Source organism: Pezoporus occidentalis, unplaced genomic scaffold (assembly GCF_034315485.1).
Source record: "Pezoporus occidentalis ecotype Australia unplaced genomic scaffold, CSIRO_AGI_Poc_V1 ctg55, whole genome shotgun sequence".
Lineage (NCBI taxonomy): Eukaryota > Metazoa > Chordata > Aves > Psittaciformes > Psittacidae > Pezoporus > Pezoporus occidentalis.
This window is the reverse complement of record NW_026915888.1, coordinates 3,158,396-3,181,598: the sequence shown is the minus strand read 5'-3', so window position 1 is coordinate 3,181,598 and position 23,203 is coordinate 3,158,396. Positions and strand designations below refer to the sequence as shown.

At 42.8% G+C, this 23,203-nt stretch overlaps 1 protein-coding gene across 8 annotated transcripts in view; it reads right to left on the bottom strand.

The window, feature by feature from the left end:
- Window positions 1–23,203, bottom strand: part of FSTL4 (follistatin like 4) — a 391,441-nt gene that overhangs the window by 16,330 nt on the left and 351,908 nt on the right. For all 8 annotated transcript variants that reach the window (XM_062638106.1, XM_062638103.1, XM_062638109.1 and 5 more), the window contains 4 exons: window positions 19,259–19,425; window positions 7,905–8,025; window positions 1,322–1,483; window positions 209–343 (listed from right to left, as the gene is read on the bottom strand). In XM_062638106.1, coding sequence (XP_062494090.1) covers window positions 209–343; window positions 1,322–1,483; window positions 7,905–8,025; window positions 19,259–19,425 — 585 coding nt within the window. The remainder of the gene's footprint in view (window positions 1–208; window positions 344–1,321; window positions 1,484–7,904; window positions 8,026–19,258; window positions 19,426–23,203) is intronic.

The window sequence follows — 23,203 nt, the reverse complement described above, 5'->3', positions numbered from 1 at the left end:
CACCATAAACCCGGGTGAGGAGATTTTACCTTCCCTGCGGATTCCTTCCCAAACCGGTATACAATCATCTCATCAAAGCACAGACAAACTTGCCACTACCTTACGAGTCCAACATACCGCATGCAGTAGACTGAAGCATTACATTGCATGTATACCATTACATTTAACTACTCTTTAAAGAAATAAATCCATGGAAAGTGAAGCTTACGGGTCTTTCTTGCCGAATCTTCTATGAAAAGTGATGATATGTCCTCATCCACTCCCACCTCGTTTTTAGCAATGCAGGTGTAGGCACCGGTGTCTTCATATCGCACGCTACTGATATGAAGTTCACTCCCGTTTGCTGTAAGAAAGACACCCATAAACCCTGTTCCTCACTGCTGCTAATTGCTTTTCCTGCTCTTAATTGCCTTCCATCGCCTGGCAACAACAGGGTGGCTTCACCACATGTTTCCCTGTACATAACTAGAGGTATTTTGGGGATTCTCATCACAGTTGATGTTTTGCTTCTCTCCATTAGCACATACACGCTCTGTGCCAGGAACAAACAAAGAAGAATCCCAAGTGCAAAGGATAAATTGCATTTCATTTATTTCTTCTTGTTAAAAAAGAAAGAAATGCTTTGGCTTTAGGGGAGAAAAATTAAAGAGTTTTGTAAACTGCTTTTCATCAGATCACCAAACACTTGGGTCTGGGAGGGGTTTCTCCACTCCTATCATTTTGCTTTCTGGAGTGGGACCATTGCCTAAGACCTTATTCTAAGACATTGCACCCAGCCATGCAGGGAGATCTGTGTTGGCAACACTGGCTGAGGGCTGCAACACACCACAGCCAGACTGAGGGGGATGTGAGGAGGCTTTCAATATGCTTATACAGAGTAAGTATTTTTGCCTTTTGCTGTATCTGTTGCAGCCTCGTTTGAACAAGGACCTATAGGAGTCCAGAGGCCAATTCCCTCTGCAGAGGTGGGCATGAACCACAGCCCGATTCGCAGCTAACTTGCTTCCAATGCAAATAAACCCAAATAAAGAATTTAATGCATTCCTCCTCTGCTTTGCACAGCTCTGCAAAAGAGGCGAGGCAGTGGAGAACCAAGCACGTGTCCGGTTAACAGAACACTGTTACCGCTCCGACCAATCAATACTGTGTTTCCCAAGAAATTCACAGGAGAAGAAGATAAAAAGGAAGAACAGGGGGTTTGTAACACAATTTCCAACAACTGCGGCTTAGGGAGGGTGCAGGAACTTCTGGTTTAAAGTGCAAAATAACCCTCCTTAATCCCCGTCTACAATACTTTAATTAATCAGAACGCCGTTCTTACCTAGAAGCATTAGTTGTTTGGATAGTTTTGGCATGATATCAATGCCGTTCTTTAGCCAGGTAATTCGGGGATTAGGGATGCCTTCGGCGTGACATCTGAGGCTCGCCGACACGCCGGGCTCCTGCGCCTGCGTTTCCGGGTACACGCGAATCACTGGTGGCACTGTGGGAAACAAGGAATTGGACAATTTAAACTCACCTTCCAGTGCCGTTCCCTGCCTGGCTCGAGAGAGGAAAAGGTCTGATCCAAGCACCAGGAGACAAGCAACATTCGGGTACAGAAAGGATTCTTCTATAGCTCAACTTGGGGGGCAGAAAATAGGAAATAATAAACCAATGCCAGGGAGCAACCCTGATATCGAGTTTTGTATTTAGACTGTTCTTGCTTTGTCTTCCTTTCTTTCACTAAGGGACTAAGCAAAATTAAGTGAAGTTGGATGAAAACCTAGGGCGAGTACTCATGTATTTAAAAATCAAAGTATAAATTTCCAGCCTTCACTGAATCCAGTAAAGAAGAAACCGGACTTCTTGCCTATTAGAAGTAGCGCATTATTCACCATTTTAATCAAATATCCATCAGGAAATAGCCTGTATATTCGCTACCTGCTATTCTGTACAAATAAACTACTTCCCTTTTTTCCTGAGAGGCTTTCAAAGCGTGACTCATCTTGTTTCAGGAAGGCCCCTCTGAACTATTTAATATACTCGGCTGGCAGAACTACTAATTGTATTACCATTTGAGACAAGTTCATTGATTTTCAATCATGTTGCCTTCATTGCTCAAATCAACAAGGCTTCACATCGCCCATTGACTCTTTCTTCACAATTCACTCGCCTACTTTTGAGGAGAAACTGCAATATTGCAATATCAGTAAAAAATACAAGTGGAATCCTCCTTCCTTTCACCTCGAGGGATTTAATAAAAGGAAACATGAGGATGTGCTGTATTTGGCTGATGGTATTTCAAGGGTGGCCATGGACTGCTCTGTTTCATAACCAAGCGGTCAACTTTATATTAAGAGATTTTGGGACTTGGATGTAACTGTTGAATGATGTACAGCTGTGTAAAACCACTGTCAGAGTCAAATGCGGCTGTGGTATGTGGGAGCCTGACTTCTTCCTCAAGGAAAATGAACAACCTCTGCAGGAACTAATGGAGAATTAAGGAAAAATCGTGGGGTTTCTTTAAGATCACCTGAATGAGTTAATAACAAACTTCAACTGGAGATCACTGGCTCAAGGTACCTAACACGGTGCTGTCTTTTTATATAGTCCATCATCGAGCTCCAGGCCTGGCAAAATTAAATTGTCTTAACAGTTGCTTCAGAATAAAATGAAATCTGTGTTTGCAGCTTGCTATGTGTCTATATTCCCATATGGGCATAGTTTAAATAATTACATTCACTAGCATACACTTTCCATCTATTTTTTATGGGCCTTACCAGAGAGAGATATTTTACTTCTGTCTTACCTGCCAGCTGCCAAGTACTAACCAGAGCTGAGTCGTCAGCTTGGAAGGAAATCAGCCACGACAGAAAGCCCTCAAGTCTACTTGGGTTTTATAGCTTTAACAGTGAGAGATTGCTCAGGTGTAATCTGAAAGGAAATGCCTCTGGGCGAAAAAAGGGGACTTTTAGCAAAGGAATGGCTTTAAACTTCACCTCTGCACTAGATGTGTGGGTTTACTTCCTTGACTCATATTTCCTTCACTGGAGAAGAAGAGAAAATGTGTTATGAGACACAGAGCAGCGAGTAAACCCACCCAAGATCTTTTTTAATCAGGAGGTTACCAAAAATATAAGCTTGCTTTATTAAACTGAGATTTCAAATTCCAAATAAGAGCATTTACTGGCTTTTCATCTTCTCCTCCTCCCATTACTGTCAGGGTTGCTGCTCCTCCTGACTTCAGGAGGTGCCGGATCAAGTGGAAGGTGAGCAAAGGAAGCGATGTGCTGCTGGAAATGGCTGGCAGCTGTCAGAGCCACCCCTGGGTTTATTGAAGAGACAGTGCCCAAGCAATTCAGGGCAATAATGCCATGAGTCAGGAGCTTCTCATTCCATCTGCACCTCGGAAAATTAATTGGAATCTCTCCGAGTCAGTGTCTCCAGGCGAGACAGGATAAAGATAGTAATTTCTGGCCACTTTGACAGGGTTTTATGAAGGTCCTGCACTCAGTGCTTGTCTCGCCTATGATTTGCTTGCTACTAGTAACATTTTTAGAACGAAATGATTTAGGAATTGAGGCGCTCTGAAAGGCTATGTGATTTATTCCGACTCACGGATGAGAGGCAGTTTGTCTCCTGCAAATGCATAGAAAAAACAAATCACCCAAGGAGGCCAGATGCCCAAATCCTGAAGTCAACTGACAGCACTTAATGTCCCCAGGGACTTTCCCTATTCTCCAGATGGCACAACCTGCCTTTTCCAGTCCCCAAGCAATCCTGGCCCTCTCTGTCTGCAGGTTTGCCTGCCCTAGCCTCTTGCAGACAGACTTGGGTGCCCAAGCTTGCAGCTACCTGCATGAAAACCAGCTTGGAACAAAGCCCATGGGGTCCTGTGCCATGTGCACAGGATAGAATGGTTTGGGTTGGGAGGAACATTAATGCTCATCTAGATACAGCTGCCTGCCTGTGCCTGCCCAGCTCAAGGCAAGAAGGAGATCCCCCAGCCAACTTCACACCCTTCCCTAATATACCCCAAATGGCCAAAGGCACCGAAGCAATTTCCTCACCAACCAGCTCTTGAAGGAGATAAATCCCATTTCAGACACCACCCATTTAATGCTCTCAAAACCAGTGTGGGTTGATAACTTTCTTGTAAGTTTGCTTTAGGCTTTCCTAAAGGTTTTTTTTGCCTCACACCACGTTAGCCTGCATGTGAGAAATCCTCATCTTTTACCTGAAGAGCTGAAAACACAATAGACTTCTAGCACAGAAGGCAGCTCAGGGGTCCTAGGGACTGCATCAATGTTCTGCATGAGAATTAGGTTAACTTGAAATTATAGCAAGGTGTTTTTCCCAGTGATTAATGAGGGAAGTGTTTGTTTTCACCTACAGAAGTATGTGTTGCATCCCCATTCCTGCCCTTACCATTTTCCTGCTCCTTCCATTTTTAAACATTTTATTTCTTTTCCCTTGTCTGACATAATTCATTGCACAGGCAAATTATTGCGTGGAACCTGCCTTGTGATAACAGCAAACTGCAGCATGCATTTTTATTGTCCTTGAAACAAATTAATACATTCCAAGTAAGCACATTTTGCTTTAAACTTGCAAAAATTTCAGCTCCAGACTTTGGAATATATGGATTATCCTTTGCTATTTCCCTTGGTGAATATATATCATTGCTAAGCATTACTGTGCCTGCAGCCAAGGGCAGTATAAAAATGCTATTATCTTAAGCAAAGTGGGGAAAAAAAGAGGCATTCAAACAAGCATGAGATTGGGTAGATTGCCTACTACTGCATACTGAGTAGTACCTTGTGAGCAGACCAATTCATTACAATAAAACAGCTCAGGTGATAAAGCACAGGATGAGCACAGATGGCAATACCAAGGCCCAAAGATGTACATTGCTGCTCTAGGACCTATATACTCCAGGGCCTAGTAATAATTGACAGATTAATCATTTACTTGAGATGTTTTAATCTTTCCATTTATGATTCGAAAGGACTTTGCAGCGTTATATGTTTTCTCTTGAAAAGCCACATTAACAAAACATCCTTGTTTAAAACATCTCTCTGCTACTGCAGTAATGCGTCCTACTGGACCCTTACAATTGTGCTGAGGATCCAATGGCTTTTTAAACCCCTTTTCAAAGAATACAACATTCTGATTTATGTGGCTGTTTTCCAGAGTGCAAGGACAAAGGGAAATGATGCCCCACACTCAGCAGCCTCTTGATTTGCAAACTATCAATTTTCATAGTTGATTACAATTTTATGAGATTATTTATCCTCAGCAACTCTTTTTTTCTCTTGAAAGTGATAAATTGCTTTTCCTCCCTACACTTAGTGTATGCTGAACACATTTCCCAAGCAATACAGCAATATCCATGCGTAGGAGAGAACATAATCTTCCCACTGTTCTTGGCTTCTCCTGATCAAAGATACCAGCATGAAAGATGTATTTCTCATTCCTAAACTTTGTGCTGCCTTTCAGGGCATTCTTTCCTTTCAAAGACATTGAGGTCCAGCTGTGCAAATACACTGACCTGAATTTTACCACTGCTGTGACTCTTAAGATAGATGAGATCATCCCAAACGTGCCACATCAAATGTCCCATGCAGGCTGCATTTCACACGTGTGCTTTATGCTCCTTGCCCAGATGTGAGCCAGGGGTTCGGGACATTCATCTGGTGGTCTTCACCTTTTCTGCCTAACAGGATTCTCATCTTTGCCTGAGCATCTGGATCTGCCTGGGTTACTTGTGATATCCTGAACCAGCTACCACAAAGGGAAGAACTGCCAGGGTTGTGTGGCACAGGTACAGCAGCAAGCATCCAGAAGGACACTGTTTCCCTGCAGAGCACAAGGATATGCCTGTCTTCCCACAGAATTTACTGTGATGAAGTGAATCTCATAGAAACATGGAATGGTTTGGGTTGGAAGAGACCTTAAAGCTCATCCAGCTCCAACCCCACAATGCTGCTGAAGGTACACAACACTGTCCTGCCACTGGACCTGTTGTCCCAGCAGCAGCTATTGGAGGAAGCCACGACAGGCAGAAAAGGAGAGAATACAAGGATATGGGCAGCCAGTCACATCAAGAAATGCAGAACACAGCTTTGCAACGTCTAATGGCTCACATGGGAATATCAGATGCTGTAGGACAAAGATTTCTAGATCCTGCAGTGTCCCCTAGCATTGCCTAGAGTTGATAGCAGAATGTATGGCATTTTGTTGCAGTATTTATTGACTACATAGAAACATTAAAAAAGCCAACATGGAAAGTGGGGATTTTTTTTGTTCTATTAGTAAGAAAACCACATGCAGCTGCAGCGTGTAACTTCTGTTTAAAAACAAAATAGGATCTTTCAACAAGTTAAAGCTAAGTGGCAGGCATAAAGATGAAAGGAAGCAACCCCTCCCCACACTCCATCTAGCTTTCCTCTCATTCTGGCTTTAGTTCCAAAGCCTTTGGGCCTTATATTCTCAGTGATGATAAAGTCTATATTGTTGTATGCCAACCAAACTCCATTCAGAGCTCATAACATATCACATAATATACACAGGATTAACTTGTTAGCTTGCTTTTCTTTCAACTGCCATTCATCAAACAAAGAGCACTCTGAGGAAGGAAACCCATTTTCCCAGCTGCAGCACGCACAATCTAGTTATCCACATTGCTGAGAATTTACACTTTACTGTCTCGAAAGATGACAAGTTATTCTGTAGAAACATTAAGTCAGTTTTCACTCAAATCAACCGGATGCTTCATGCTCTCCTCCAGGTACTCCCTGGGAGTGGGGAGCATTTACACACATCCCGAAGAGCTGAGCTGCAGCCAAACCTAAACCCCACGTCCACTATAGCACTTCTTACAGCGCATAAACATCCTTTTACTGTCAGCTTCTCTCTATTAACCTGTGTGTAGCTATCTGCACTTCCCAACTGTAAGCTCTCCTTTGTAGATGACTGTGCACATCTAGAGAAAGAACTAAATACTAAATTTCCTTTAGAATATATCCTCTGGGATAAAGTTACCGGATTTCCTTGTAAACTAAATACTTTCAAAGCAGAGTACATCAAAATCTACCCATGGTGAACAACAGGTTACACTGTCTCCGATTCTGCAGATACTGCTGGTCATATTAGCACATATAAACCCAGGTTAAAGTTGGACATGATTTTGCTGCTGGAGAGGTGGATATTGCACTGGCTGGTCCCTCAATGAAATGCTGGCTGAAGCTAATGTAATATTGAACTAAATCCAATGGTCTGAGTTTGAGGCCAGAAGAAAGATAGGGAATGCCTGAATATAAGTTCTACCAAGTACAAATGTGGTCCAGGGAATGGAGGTGAACCAGAAAGCTGGAATATGGCCTGTGTGATTCTCTCACCTGCAAAGGGTCTGCCCTCATTTTGCAACCCTGTGGAATATATCCTTAGCCAGTGTACACAGCTCTTAGTGAACCAAGCAGACTACAACCAGGTAATAATCTGATACAGAGCTGAGAGTTAGCTCATTTTGGAAACACTGTGCAGTATTTATTTCAATATCCTGGGCTCCTTCCTGCAACAGAAATGATTTTCTGGAAGAAGAAATTACTGAAGCAACCCTTCTGCTGGCAGAAGTAGTAATTAGTCTAAGAGATGCTTTGAAACGCTGCTCTTAGCTCTATGACTCTATTGACAGCTTGTTTAACTGTTAGGACTGAAGCCCAGGTAATTATACACGTTCCTCCCTTGGTACCTATCCTGTTGATTGCCAGTGTGGTTTCAGGAGTGAGCAGAGCCCGAGCTAGGTTCATGCTCGTGCACACACAACAGCGCGGCTTTTCACGCCTCTGTGTGCATGAGGTTAACGCGCACCTTCGCTTACGGGAACATTTCATGGATTGTCATACATGCCATTTACTAACCATTCACCTGAAGGATGTGGGTCTGATACAGCTCCTCATAGCCGTAGGCATGACAGGTGTAATTGCCCATGTGAATAGTTGTTACCTTGGTGATGTAGAGGGAATCGTCTTCTCCGAAGTCCTGTATGGAAAGAAAGACAGGAAAGGTGCCTCAGTACTTAGGAAAAACATCATAACCACCACGTGAAGGGACACGACACACCAAACCTCTTCAGTGGTTTTGATAGCACCATGGCTTGGGAGCACAGCTTGAGTTTTGAACAGCAAGTCATAAAGTTCATAAATCAACATGCAGGGAGAAAGAGAACGGCAATTTAAGAGTAAGGCAAAACAACCCATCTGAGAACATGAACTTCTGTGCTGGCTGCTAACAAGGTGTTCTTTGCACATAAAAAAGGTGGCAATCTCCAGCTGTTTAATTTATGGAGGAATTTAGTATCTACCCTTTAGCCTTAGATGCATAAAATGCTAACTTCTGGGTGGGTTGAAGTTTCCTTTATCTATGCCTGTTCTTAGAAAATGCATTGTAACCTTGAGACGTGATGAGAAAGAACTGAAACTGTCACTTATCTCAGACAATATCCTAGGCAGGAGACAAGGAAGCAGACAAAGAGCATTTTCTCAGAGAAACCTGGTTTGATCTGCAACTGCTTGACAAGTATCTTCCTTTATCCCCTTCATCTTCCTAGATCTGCTCTTGCATTACTACAATTTTTACTTACAGATGGGAAGAATATGAGTTATTAAAGCGGTTTTTAGCACTTGAATATGTTGTACAAGTGCCCTGCTCTGGAATTCATTTCAGATTATAGTTAACAGAACCACAGCACTGATGGGTGTATGAAGCGGCTTCTCTCGTTAACTCCGTTACCATTCAGTCTTCTGCAGCTCCAGGATGCTTGTACTCCCATGTGAAACCAGAAGGATTCATTTTAGAAGCAGTTCATGTGCTTAAAGAATGGGTTTTCTTTAATTAGCTCCCCGTGTGAAGCATTTTAAACTAAACTTTGCAGTATTTCACTGCAGAAGTACGGGAAAATTCAACTTGGAATCAGGGTGGCGTGAACCCAGTGCAACAGTGTGAGTGTTGAAGAGTAGTTTTGCCTGTGAAAAACCAAGGACTTTATTATCCCATTTCCATTGGGCTGGATTTTATACAAGGCAGACTGAGAGGCAGCTCTGAGAAATACAGAGTTTACAGGCAGGACAGCACCCCTTCCCAAAGCACAGACCTTAACCTGAGAGGACACAGACATCACCTCCCTGCTGGTGCTATCTGCTACCTGGAAGCATGTGCTGCCCCAGCGTATGAACATGTATAAGCAATTATCTATGTACAGTATATGAAAGGATGAATTAATGTATGAACAATTATGAAGAATAAATGCACAGATGATCCTGGAATTCAAACTCTATACCCAAAAGTATCTGAGATATTACTGCCACTTGGGTGTCGGGCAGATTTAGCATCTACACTATGGGATAAACTGGTTATGCTACCCCATATATTATTTCAAGTATTACTCAAAAATTCCCATTTCAAGCATTTGCCTGTTTGCTGGTCTGCTACATCTTTCCTGATGGAAAGTAAAGATGCATGAATAACTGCAAACAGAAAACACATCAACCCTGGTCAAGTGATATTTGCATGAGAGACAGAAAAAGCCTGCAGTGGAGGCGACTGCATAACAGAGTTTAAAAGTTAACCCCAAAGCAAATCAAATGGAGTTTAGAGCAATAAAAGCAGGATGGCTACTTTTATGGAATGATTTACAAGGTGGTGTGGAAAAACAGGACAATAAAATCGTCTGGTTTAGGTATGCTGCTTCCTTGAAGATATCTCGGAAAAATAATATGAATGCTTGCTCTGTGCTCTGTAATTGTCTTTTTATGGACGATCTGCTTTTCCCAATGCATACAAATGTATTAATATAAGACCTTTGCAAAAACAAACTGATGCAAGCCTGTGGTATTATTCTCTCCCTCTCCAAACACACTTTTATTGTAAAGAGAAGTTTATATTGGTAAAAGCATCATTTATGACTTTTAGAAACTATTTTCTGACTTCTAGCACATAAAGAAGGTTATCAAAGACAGTTTGGGTTAACACCATGCCATTTATGTCGGGCATAGAAGGAATTTACCTGCCCTGTATAACTTGTGCACACACGGATGAGACTACAATGTTATTAAGAATGACCAGTACTAGACGTGGGAAGGAAAAAGGGATTATGACATGCAGGTTCAATACTGAAACTGCTGTTGCTACAAAAAGAATGCTGAATTCTCTAACAAATTAGTGACTTTTTCTGTGTGTTTATTGCAGCTCATGGCTTCTCCTTGTCTTTCCCTGTGGATATAATTAGTACATTAGGATTTCACAGTTCTATTTTATATATATATGCATGCATTCTTATGCACAAGTGCTTTCTGTGTATTTTACAAGGGTGTATTTGTAAAAACCCAAGCCCTAGAGCGTTAGCAAATGATGAGTCTGACTCTTTAATAGCCTCTAACTCTCTGTGTCACACTCACCCCAGGCAGGAGTCCCGCAGCGCAACAGAAGCCACTTCCCACAGCCCTCCAACACTGCACTGCCTGGGGGAGCTCCTGGGGTGCATCACTGTAGTAAGTTAACACAGCGTGCTCAGCAGCTGGCTTGGTTTGCTGGGGAGCGGTCCTCGACGGCGTCTAACACCATCATGCTGCACACACACAGCTTGATCAAGCTGAGAAGGAACTGCGGGTCAATGAGGGCTTCTTGCCTCTCAAATATGGCTATCAGCCAAATGGAAGCTATTTGCACAAACATTTTTAGAGGCTCAGGTTCTGAGCTCCATCCCTCCATCCCCCCAAACACGCATACATAAACCTGCTGGGAGAACTCGCAGGGGTGGGCAGAGGGAATGGGAAGAATTCACTCTGGGAAAAGGCAGAGGGAGCATTTCAAGTGCTTTGATTTTTCTGGATGGCTTTTGCTTGCAAAGCAAGGTTTCCATCTCGCCATGAGCCTGAAAGCAGTCAGAGGGAACCAGAAACATCTATAAAACTGATGGAACATGGTTCTTTCTCTCCCTAAAACTCTCCCACCTTTAAAGCAGAGTACTCTGAGGGCTGACCAGGCATCTCAGCTAGCCTTGCAGAACTCCTGGGGCTGGGGCTGCCCTACTCCTACCCCAGCAGTGAACTGGAGAGACATTTTTATGTATCATCCCAGACAAAGGATAGGCAACCAGGAGAAAGGCAAATAAGACACTTCTGAGACACATCTTTCCTCATTTACCACCGAAGGTGAAATTTCCTTGTGAAGAAGAAGCAGCAGCAGAGGTGATGAAAACACAGGCAGAAACTATTCTAACCCCCCCCACTGATGAGTTTTGCTTCAAAGGGGCCAGATAAGAACAGAGTGTTCATCACCTCTATTTTATGAAATTCATTATAAGATAACATTACATGTTCTGGGGTAAAGAAAAAAATGACTCAGCAAGCTATGCCTATAATTTCTCCTGATTGATAAGGTCGACTGGTGGCAGATGATAAATCGACTTCTCCAGCAGTTTGTCTCTTGTTTTCTCTCCCTTGTTTGAATCAAAAGCTCCCTGTCCTTCCTGAGCTGCCTTTATGTCTTGCAGTTCCCCTTCAAATGAAGCGCTGATTAAGTGACCTCAGAATGTGTTTAAACTTTCCCAGATTAAAACCTTGCCCCACGCTGCATTTTAAGTTGATAACAACCCAGGAAGCTGAAAAATAATAACAAGAAAACGCTGCTTCTGCACACAGTCATTTTCAGACAGAAAAGCAGATGCCAGCAAATGGATAGGTGGGTTTTCTGGTATTGTGTTTCCTTTCCATCACTACTGATTACCCAAAGCATCGATCTCTCCAAACAGAAGGTTTTTCATATTTATTTATCCCATCCCTCCCTCCTAATGCATTCCCTGGCCATGCAATCTGCCGCGGCTCGCAGAGCCCGCGCTTCCAAATGTGTAAAACATTGCATATTGCTTGTACATCTCGCTTCACGTTCTGTCTCGAGTGAAACCCAAGATGTGATTGGAACGGCACAAATCTCCTGCCCTGACACCCAGGAAGGCAGCCGGCACAGAGGGAGCCCGCATTAACCCAGGGCTGATGGAGGGTGCGAGGCACCAACTGCCTTTTTTTGCCTCTTTCAGATGCTTTTTCATGGAGCGTTTTAACATGTCTTGAGGTTGCTCCAACACAGAACAGAAACATATTTAGAATCCTTCACATTTTTTGGCAAAGTTTCTTGTTTTCCAGGAAGTCTGAGGAGGAATTAACATAAGGCACTTTCAGATTATTTTGTAGGATAACTTCCAGTTACTTGAGGAAAAAAAATACTTGTCCTACAGCTATAAATAGGAAGAAGGAACAGAAAAACAACCTCCAGTGACACGAAACCAGACAATCTCCCCATCTGTCAGCAAACACTGGCACAAATCACGCTGCAGAAGAGCATGTGCCACGGCCCCGCACATGAGATTTTAAACCTGACTTAAACCACCTCATTTAGATACTGAATGCTCCTACCAAATGTTGGGGTGAGTCCTGAAAATGGTTGAAACCCCCTCACCATCCTGGTTTAAAAGTGTTCATCACAGAAATAACGACAGAGGGAATGGGGCTCCCGGGTGGCTTCTTAGGAGAAACTCACCAGTTGTTGGGACTTCCTTATAAATAAATATTATCAGCATCATGATCTCAGGGGAGACCTCAGAGCAGTCTTCCAATATAAAGGGGCTGACAAGAAACCTGGAGAGGGGCTGTGGGCAAGGGCCTGTAGGGACAGGCCAAGGGGAATGGCTTTAACCTGCCCGAGGGGAGACTGAGATGAGCTCTTAGGCAGAAGCTCTTCCCTGTGAGGGTGCTGAGGCGCTGGCACAGGGTGCCCAGAGAAGCTGTGGCTGCCCCATCCCTGGCAGTGCTCAAGGCCAGGTTGGACACAGGGGCTTGGAGCAAGCTGCTCTAGTGGAAGGGGTCCCTGCCCGTGGCAGGGGTTGGAGCTGGAGGAGCTTTGAGGTCCCTTCCAACACAAATAATTCACTTTACTTCTAAACCCCTCCCTTTCAGCCCTTTCCAACAAGCCCAAGGGAGCTGGGAGCCTGTTGGTGCCCACTGACAAAACCAGTCCCAGCACTGGGACTGGCTGGTGTCACTGGTTTTCCTGTAGACAAAATAAACCCCTCTAACGATTTCATAGGAACCAGCACAGCAATGAAGCTGTATTAACCAGCTGATGTTAAAGCAGCTAGCCTGATCCTCAGAGCCCCAGAAATCACTCTCTGATAATGTTTACAGGGTTTTAAAACAAAAGGTACCCAAGCGTTTAATGAATTATTATGATGCAAAATCTACAACAATGGCTATCGCTTTGCGAATGATTTCTCCTCACTAATCAAATGCCTCTGATGTTGTTTTGTTTTTTTTTCACAACAGACTCATGAGTGAGTCATATAAAAATAATAAAAAATAAAATAATTTAGTCATGGGCTCTTAAATCACTTTCTTGGCTGCTTTTAATAATTCATTTCCAGACACAAGCTGGAAACTTACGCTTCATTAATGTTATTTGTTCTTGGGTTTACACATGCTATCACTTCAGTAATTTACATGGAGGAGATTTCTGCCTTAAGCAAGTGCCAGGAAACTCTTGCAAACGCAGCCTGATGGGCTGTTCATTTATCTTCCCTTGCTTTTCCGCTCAAAGAATTTAGCGCTCCAGAAGACTGCTGGTGAGATGAAAAAGTTTTGGGCTGAAAAACACACGGAAATGTACTTTTTAGAGACGTGTGCAACTATAACATAGATAAAAAGGGAGGACTTTTCTATCCCGAGAAACTCGAGGGATGATACAACAAGGAAAACCAATGGTAGGTTTTCCGCCTGGAGCCGCTGGAAGGGAGGAATTGGTATACCAGGGATTTAGTGACATGTGTCTGTTAACTGGATCTGCAAGACATGTCAGAGAAAGCAAAGACCACGGAACATGGAAGTACCAATCTTGGGAGGAAATTCTGTTCATAAACTCCAGCTTTCTCCCTGCAATAGAGAGAGAGAGAAGTGGGATTCATGGATTTTGGTCTCTCATTCAATTATCAGTTACAACAGTCAGAGCAGGTGCAGGAGAGTACAAGTCATTTCAGAGTCCTAATTCATCTCATTCCCAATTGCATTCTTTTAAGTGTCTCCATCTAGCTACTTTAATACTTAACTGCAGATGGGCAGACTCCTTTCTTCTTGATCATATTTAGAAGATTCACACCGCATCCATAGTCCTGCTTTTCTGCTCTAACACTCAGACCAGGTACTGCAGTTCATCTCTGGGAGAGTTGCAGCTGACATCCCAGGTTTCTCAAGGCAATCCCGAGGCATGAGCCCTGTGTACCTCTCAAAAACACAAGGGAAACCAAACCACCCTAGAGCAACATCTTCCTCCACAAATATGAGCTTTTGAGGAAGGAGAAGCTTTCTACTCCACCATCTACTTAGGACCAGGCGATTTGTTTTCTTATAGCAGTATTCCCTCTGTGGTTTGTGAATGCTTTTACCATGCTTCCGAAGGAGTAACTTTTGTTTATGCTTTTAATAAATTTACATTTATTTCTCTGGAGATAATATCAAATCATGTAAAAAATCTCCTACAAATACCATATAAATACCTTTAACTCCACAAGGGCTTTACTACATTCTCAAGTTGAGGAATGCTTTCATAACTATGTATTTGGGAAAACATGTTTCTCATTCCTAGGGGGCAAACGTGGAATGTGTGTTATTGGGAAAGTTGACACATTTTAACCACTTCACCATTTGGAGTCAGAAATTAATTTGTAGCTAGCACAATCTTACCGGTTCCAGATACATTATAGTTATTTTCTGCATGAGAAAAGTTGATGTGATTTTTTTTCAGCTACAGCTGCAAAGGGACTTCTAATGGATAAATAATATGCACGGATAATTTATGGCTAAATAATATTTTGATGCTAAAAGCAATCTTAAATATTTGCAAGAAAAACTATTTAATTACATGTACCATTAAGATGGTTCCTCTGCGATAGCTATGTGACAACTCATTAACAGAGCTCTTCAGAGACAGGACAGGACAAATTATGACTGTGTTGCTTGTGAAAGCCTCTGATTAAGAAAGCAATAAAAAAGTATTAATATTTTGTTGCCAATCAAGACACCACATAAAAGTGATTTAAGGAACACACTTAAACAACCAGGCTTTATCATCGTCTTCAACCCTGCAGGTCTGCCCAAAACTAAGATCATAGAATCATAGAATAGTTAGGATTGGAACGGACCTGAAGATCATCCAGTTCCAACCCCCCTGCCGTGGGCAGGGACACCTCACACTAAACCATGGCACCCAAGGCTTCATCCAACCTGGCCTTGAACACTGCCAGGGATGGAGCATTCACAACCTCCCTGGGCAACCCATTCCAGTGCCTCACCACCCTCACAGGAAAGAATTTCCTCCTTATATCCAATCTAAACTTCCCCTGTTTCAGTTTTAACCCCTTGTCCTGTATCTAGGTTTTTGTTGACTGCCACTTCCAGTGTTAATGTGGAACACAGACACCAACCTTCTCCTGCCACACCGGTCATGAATCCGGGGAAAACAAAGCCACAAAGGGTTTGTCAGTGGTGCCTCCCCTGTGCTGCTGGAAGAATTCTGTTTTTTTTCCAGCTTTTGTTTTCACCTCATTTCTTGAATTAGCATTTAGAAGAGAAAGAGTTTAATTGAAATATAATACCGGGATTTCTCCAAGTGTTGCATATCCTGTGGGTTTGTTCATGATTACCATTGCGCCAGGAGCAGGGGGGACTTTCTTGAAGTTAAAAAGGTACAATTAATCTCCTGTTGCACTTCCAATTAGCCAAATTGCTTACCTGATTGTGAAAAGCAGGAATGCAATTGAGTTTCTGCTTGACTAAAAGAAAACTGAAGTAATTTAATTAACTGACTTCACGTATATTAAGAAGCACAGTGCCTTCACTTTCCTGCTGTCAGTGCCTTTAAATAGATTATTGTTTCATGTGAGTTTGTGTACCCATGGAAGGCTGAAGCTGTGAACTGCCTGCTGCCACCTACCTTGGCCCAAGCTGTCGAGCATCCACGGGTGCATGTGTTTTCACATTACAAACCTCAAAGTGAACATTGATGCCACTTCCAGGCTACACCAAGTATCAACCCCCAAATACAAGTGTGTTCATGCTGCAGGTGAACATAGCTCATGTTAAAGTCCTTTCCAACACTACCCATTCTATGATTCTATATTCCATGAGCACAGGACATAGAACTTGTGATTATAAAGACGGGATTTACCAGTTGAAGGAGCATCTCTTCATCCCTGCTACAAAGTGCTTCAGGTATGCAGGTGCCCACCCTCGATAGCCAAACATGGGACAGACCTGAGCTCAAGAGTCCTACAGCTTGCCCACAGTGGAAGAGGGAAAACAAAAGATGCTAATCCCCAAATTGTGGCACCTCAAGTAGCCAGGCCAGAACACAGACAGCAGTTACATGTACAGAATACAAAACCCCTTATAGTTTCATTAAAGCTGAAAAAAACGTGGAGGTGTTTATTAGATTAAAAAGATGTGATGCTTGCTTGTAGAGGTGTTACATGTCAGTTTATGACCTCTGTCACCTTGTCATGTGAAACATTAAAACTGAGGCATAAATCCTGTTTTTCCCCCCTGTAAGAATCTCAGGTCTCCTTTGATATAGTTTCCCAGTGATACACTAGATCAAACAGATCAAAAAGTGTTTTTTTTACCCTGCTCTTGCCTAGCACTGTCCTAGGGGGTGTTGAATCATTCAGGAACCAGTCAGTTTATGTGCAAAGACATAACCCTTCCTCTTAACATTTAATAACCAACGAGAAAGAGAACTACTTGCAAGTAATCCAGAAATCCACTTGGGCCAGCCTTAAGTTAGGGAGGAACTGGCATTTCAGCATGAAAACGTACTCAGAATTCTATTTCAGATAGGAGGAGTTGCAAATTAAGCTTCAGAGCCATGTGCTTGCTATCTATCTATCTACCTACCTACCTATCAAGGATGTGTTTTTACTTCAATTCCTGGACTGTCCTTTTGTGTTCAGTTCACACACGAACTTAAATCTTGTAAGGTTAATGTGATCATAACCAAAATTTCATGAAGGTAACATAAATCAGAGAGTTTTCATTATTCTTGGCCAAAGAATTCTGAGACCACTCTTGAGCCTCCAGAGTGTGTGGAAATAAGAACAACAGTCCTCCCTTCTAACCCCAGCTCAGTCATGAGCCCAACAAACTGACCCTGAAGCCACAATGTCTCAGCTCTATCTAGTGAATATCACTGCCAAAAGAAAAGGCGTTTTTTGGACTCTGATCTCGCAAAGCTGCTGAATTTGCTCGCTGCAGATTACAGTAAGCACATTGGCAGGATGTGTAATCTTACTAAACTAAATCTGTCTCAAGGAATAGATCTGTTCCGAGGAATATTCAAACAGTTTTATGGGCAGTTCAATGCGTGCATGGCTCCCTGTGCCACGCTCTGACTACAGCGGGGAGCGCCTGACTTGGTGCATGGCAACTTGACAGTTTGCTATGTATTTTTAGTGCCAGTTACCCAAAGGTCATTTTCTAACCCTGGCATTGACTGATATCTGTAAGAAATGTGGTCAGGGACACCGGCTTTGGGCTGGCTGTACAATCCTGCACATTCTCATGAGGTTCCTGTGTAATTCTGTGCCAATCCTGCACTGGTTCCATCTTGCATTTCAATGTCATGCTCCAAACGGAGACAAGAAATGCATTGTGAAAGGGTAATACTTGCTTTGAGGAGAAGAAAAGAGTGTTTAGATGGTTCTAATTACTGAGTTTGGGGACACAATAATCACCTACACATAGTGTACATCATTCTCGCGTTAGAGTCAACAAATAAAGCACCAAGCTGCAGTGTATATTTCTGTCCTGTGCGCTGTAATTTTCCTGTATTAATCGAATCATAGAATAGTTAGGGTTGGAAAGGACCTGAAGATCATTCAGTTCCAACCCCCCTGCCATGGGCAGGGACACCTCACACTAAACCATGGCACCCAAGGCCTCGTCCAACCTGGTCTTGAACACTGCCAGGGATGGAGCATTCACAACCTCCCTGGGCAACCCATTCCAGTGCCTCACCACCCTCACAGGAAAGAATTTCCTCCTTAGATCCAATCTAAACTTCCCCTGTTTAAGTTTTAACCCGTTACCCCTTGTCCTGTCACTCCAGTCCCTAATGAAGAGTCCCTCCCCAGCATCCCTATAGGCCCCCTTCAGATACTGGAAGGCTGCTATGAGATCTCCACGCAGCTTCTCTTCTCCAGGCTGAACAGCCCCAACTTAATGCAGAAGAATAAACCAAAGGTTTTTCACATTTCAGCAATCCTGGATACACAACAATTTAGGGAGCTACAGTATTGACCGTAACAACTCTGAACTGAGTAGTTATCAAATTAACACGAGCTGAACAAAAATATAAATCAACTCTTGCTGTATTGCAATTAAAATAAAACCTGATTTACTGTGTCCTGTAATGCAAAGAGAAATGAAATACAGACCGTATATTTGTACACTACTTCCCACTCTCTCCATAATTAAACGTTATTAAATAAATGAGCAAGTTTATACCATTAGTCAGGTCCTGTCTTTACTACCAACTATGACTCGCACATCAGACCAGCAGTGTGAATTAAACCAGATTCGTCTTCCTTCCTGTGAGGGCAATGCCAGACCCTGCTGAGTAACCCATATTGTAAACTGCTCATCAGAAATAGTAACCAAGGGTTAAGAGATGAGAATTGGCTGAAAGGCAAATGAAACAGGAGGAACAGAGATAAAAACATCAATTGATTTAGGCACAGAGAGTTTTCACTGCCAATGATAAATGTATTGTTGTTCATGCTCTTGGTGAACCTGTTTCTTTGCACTAGGAAAGAGATCTCTCAGGAGTTAATGGTCTGTGGAGCTGCTTTCCCCTGGCTTTCCAAGGCTGCTGCCTGTGGACCACAGGTTGCACCAAACTGAATAAGCAACAAGATGCTATTTAAGTGCTGGGTTATTGCGGTACTAAGTTTTAATTTCATAATAACATATTCCAAGTACCCCTGCTCTCAAGCTGCATATGTGTTGTTTTGGTTTTATTCCTCAGACATCTTCATGTAAAAACAAAATATCACACCAGCTTCCAGTTTACCATAATAATAACAAGATAAAACTTGTGCCCTTAAAACTATCATCTGTTAAACGAGGTCGTAGTCAATGCCCTAAAAAGAAAATGGCAAGAGCAATCCAGGACTTACATTGATGTCCTCCAAGTCGAGGAAGTTGAGGATGACGCCGTTGCGCTTCCAGATGATGGGAGGCCGCAGCGCCCCACGGATGCTGCACGTCAGAACGGTGCTCAGCCCAACGGTGATGGTGGTAACGCTGACCTTCTGGTCCTCTGGCAGGCTCAGCTGGACCACCTCTGCAAAAGACAGCAAAGCAGAGTAATACCAAACACTAGAAAGGGAAGCTGCTCCCCTTCTTCCCCCCTCTGCCTTCCGTCTCACTCATTCCAGGAATAACTTTGAAGGACTTTGGCAAAGGCATGCATTATCTATGCTATGAAATCTCCCTAAACAATAAAGCAAAGCAAGAGACACAGAAATTGAATCTGCAACAATCAGACCTGCTGCATCATCTTCCTGAGTCACCTAGTGGTAGCTGTGGCATCAGGGCACTAAGGTCCTCCCCTACAAGTTACATTTGCAAAGCAGTCAGCAACAGGACAAGCAAATGCTCTCCTGCTTGAGACCACCTGTGTTTCCCCAGACAACTCCTGCCAATGTCCTTTGAAAGGGACAAGAATGAGTCAGGTTCTGTCCTTGAAGCATTAAGGTAATACTGCTGTTACTGAAAGGCAAACAAACCCAGTTTTAAATTGCCCAAATATTTGAAGTCACCAAGCATGAAAACTCCTTTACCAAATGCAGCCACATGTGGCATCTGAGATACAGATGTTGTTTAACAAGGAGTGAGAAGCTTTCTTGTATTTTAGTTAAATAATAAAACCCCATGTTATTTTGACTGACTCGTAACACACAGAAACAACACCTGAGACACGCAGGCTTCACTAAAAACCACACTCACATCTCTCAAACCACACCACGTTGCATCATTTCCTTCTGGCCAATGCTCACAGGATGTGTCTGCACATTTTGCCACATCTGGCTACGCAGATAGGGAAGGCATTTGATACCAGAACTAACTGAAAAATTGCTTTAACATCTCTAGAGTAGCAAATCCATTAAATCTGGGCACTAAAATATTGCCTGTGTTGGTAGCCTTGGGAAGCCTTGGAAGGGTTCTGCTCTGGTCTAGCCACTGAGTGTGAACACACCGTGCAAAACTTGCTTGTGCAACAGTACCCGATCAGCTCGGCATCCTGCCTCTTCCTGCTTCTTCCACCTAAGCAAGACATTAATTGAATGTGCCACAAATTGTATTCACCACTGTAGATCCAAGGCTGACTGAAGGCTGCTAAGATCAATACAATATTGCATGTCACATCTGCCAGCAGAGCCATTCTCCAACTTAATATTCCCAGTGCTGTTTCAGAAAGAGTACAAACTGCTTTGAAGAGATGGTAGCTTCAGTTCTGATCTATGGTTGATGAAAAAGAGGAATGTCTGACCAGCTTGCTGCTATGATTTGGGTGGCAGTGGCTCCCATCCATGAGAAGAGGGCCAGACACAGTCAGACCATTAAGCAGTTCCTGCACTAAAAACCTTAACATCCAAATGGAGATATAGAGAAAGACTGGGAAGGGAAGGAGACCCTCACCCACTCAAGGTCACTGAGCAGACTAGAGGCAAACCCAGGAATAGATAATACACCATTAAATCACATCACCCTCAGGTACCTACTGGAGGAGATCCCACATGTGGCAACTCAGCCTGATGGCCCAAAGGAGCAGAGATGTCCTATCCCATCGCCCTCATCCAGCTGCCTGAAGCACATGAACAGCACGTAGGAGCCAATAACGTCATTATTTTCAGCATAAAAGAGGGCTCCTTTCTATGAATAAAATATTTGGAGTGCACTTGACAGGACAAAGAACTGATAATTACGATAATTTGTAGTATGGAGTAGGACTAATGAGGACATCTTTTCGCGAGGAGAAATGAAATAGAGGGTCATTTATTTCCAAGAGAATTGTTTTTTCACCTTACTGCTGTTTTCCTTAATTCCCTCTGCTGATTCTCACAGTGCCTTGAGTTCCCTGGCTCACGCTGGGCTCACTCTTCAGCATCATTTGTGGAGTGTTTTGTTGCAGCAGAATTGAAGGCTCCCTGCCCATCTTCCAAATGACAAGCTAAAGAGGCTTTGGTTTTACGTTTTAGAAACACAGTAATGAAAAATACATTAACTCCCAATTAAGAAGACGCCTTGCATTGCTGCCATTCTTGGATGGAACTGTATGAGGCCAGGAGACGACTTTTTCTGTTAAAGCATGTAATTAACACAGACCACTTCAACAATACAAACACGCTCCTTTTCTTGAGTATTTCTATGGAGGGCATTTGAGGGCATTTTATTAACATCTAAAAGCTTTTCTACTAACACAAGATTATATTGTGTGGCTTTAGTCACTGCTTTATTGTTACCAATAAAAAGATTTCCTTATACAACCAGGTGCACTGTGGAGGAAGCAGAGATTCCCTAAGAGGATGAGAGGGCTTTTAAAAACTCAGAATCTTGTAGTTAAGTTATAGAGCATAGACACACTCATGCTAGTTGGATTATGTCTACAAATTAGTCAAGTCACCATAATGATTTTGTGTAGAGCCTCAAGATTGAGTACTGAACACTGTTCTTCTTAGTTTTAAAAAACCTTTATGAGATAAAAGGATTTTTACCATGCATATAACCCTGTTCAGAATAAATGGGTATTATTCAGAGTGTGCCCGCTTGCAGAACACAGGCTGGAATGGAATCTGGTCCTAAAAATCAAGCAATTTTATGTTCATTTGGAAATTCTGCAGGATGGTGCATGCACAACAGCTTCCATATTCAGTAGATTCAACCAGCATCAGTCCCAGAGTTCCAGCTGATCATATATATGAAGTCATGTCAAACCTGGGACTCTTCTCTGGGATTTCACTTCAAGCAGCTCCTCAGTTTATTCCAGCTGGAAATAAAGAAAGGTTCCTGCCAATTACTCTTCCTTCAGGGAGAGATGCTATCATCACATAATGGGATGCTGTCATTTTGACTCAGCTTTTAATAGTTCAAGACAGCAGTAAAACCTTAGTAATAATCACTTTTAAGAAGGAGTGGTTATAACCATGTCTCTTGTCTATCAGAGGTCCGGGAGTTATCTTTCACCAGGCACTGCACTAAATGAAGGTCAGTAAGAGGTGGCCAAGCATGTGCAACTCAGTGCCTGAAAACTCTGTGGCTTCAGGAACTGCACACCACCATCCTCAAACCCAGCTCTCCCATTCAGGAGGTGAGGGATCACTCCCCATCTGCCAATGGTCACTGGAAGCATCTCTCTGTCCTGTCTCTCACGCCTTTCCCCTCTGCTCTTACATTCAGCCTGAGATAAACCGTGAAGCACTGCGCACCTTTGGCAACCCAGGAGTAGCCACTCTGATACTCTCACACTGGATTTCTTGCCGTACCAGATGAGAACATGAAGCCTTACTAATTCCTTTTCTTGTTAAAAATGCCATGATATTGTCAAACATCTCCCTCGGCCCTTCCTCTGCCCCAGTTTGATTTCCTAGGGTGCTAAGCTGGAGTTGCTTTGCACCTTCGCAAGCTCTGCATATTAATGCGAGCAGGTATCACTCGTTGTGCTGTTTTATCTTGGGAATCTTTTTCTCTGCTGTCAGTTGCAGCCCACCAAAGGCAATCATAATTTCACAATGAAGACATGTATAATTGAGGTCATTATAGGGAGCAACCCAGAATGAGCATCTATGGAGGAAAACTCATTGATTCAGCACTGCGTGGCGGTAATTTACATAGTAAATGTTGGTTGCCTGCCTGCCTTTGCTCATGCTACACTACATACAGAAACAGATTTCACACTTTAAAAAGTGCTTAGTATCATTAATTAGATCTTTTCCCTTAAATCTGAAGAAAATACACTTTCTAATACATTTTTGCCACCTTTAATCATTGTTACATTTATTCACAGATATCTTGCCTTGCTAAAACAGAATATGGAGCAACCAACTCTATTGCTTAGATTC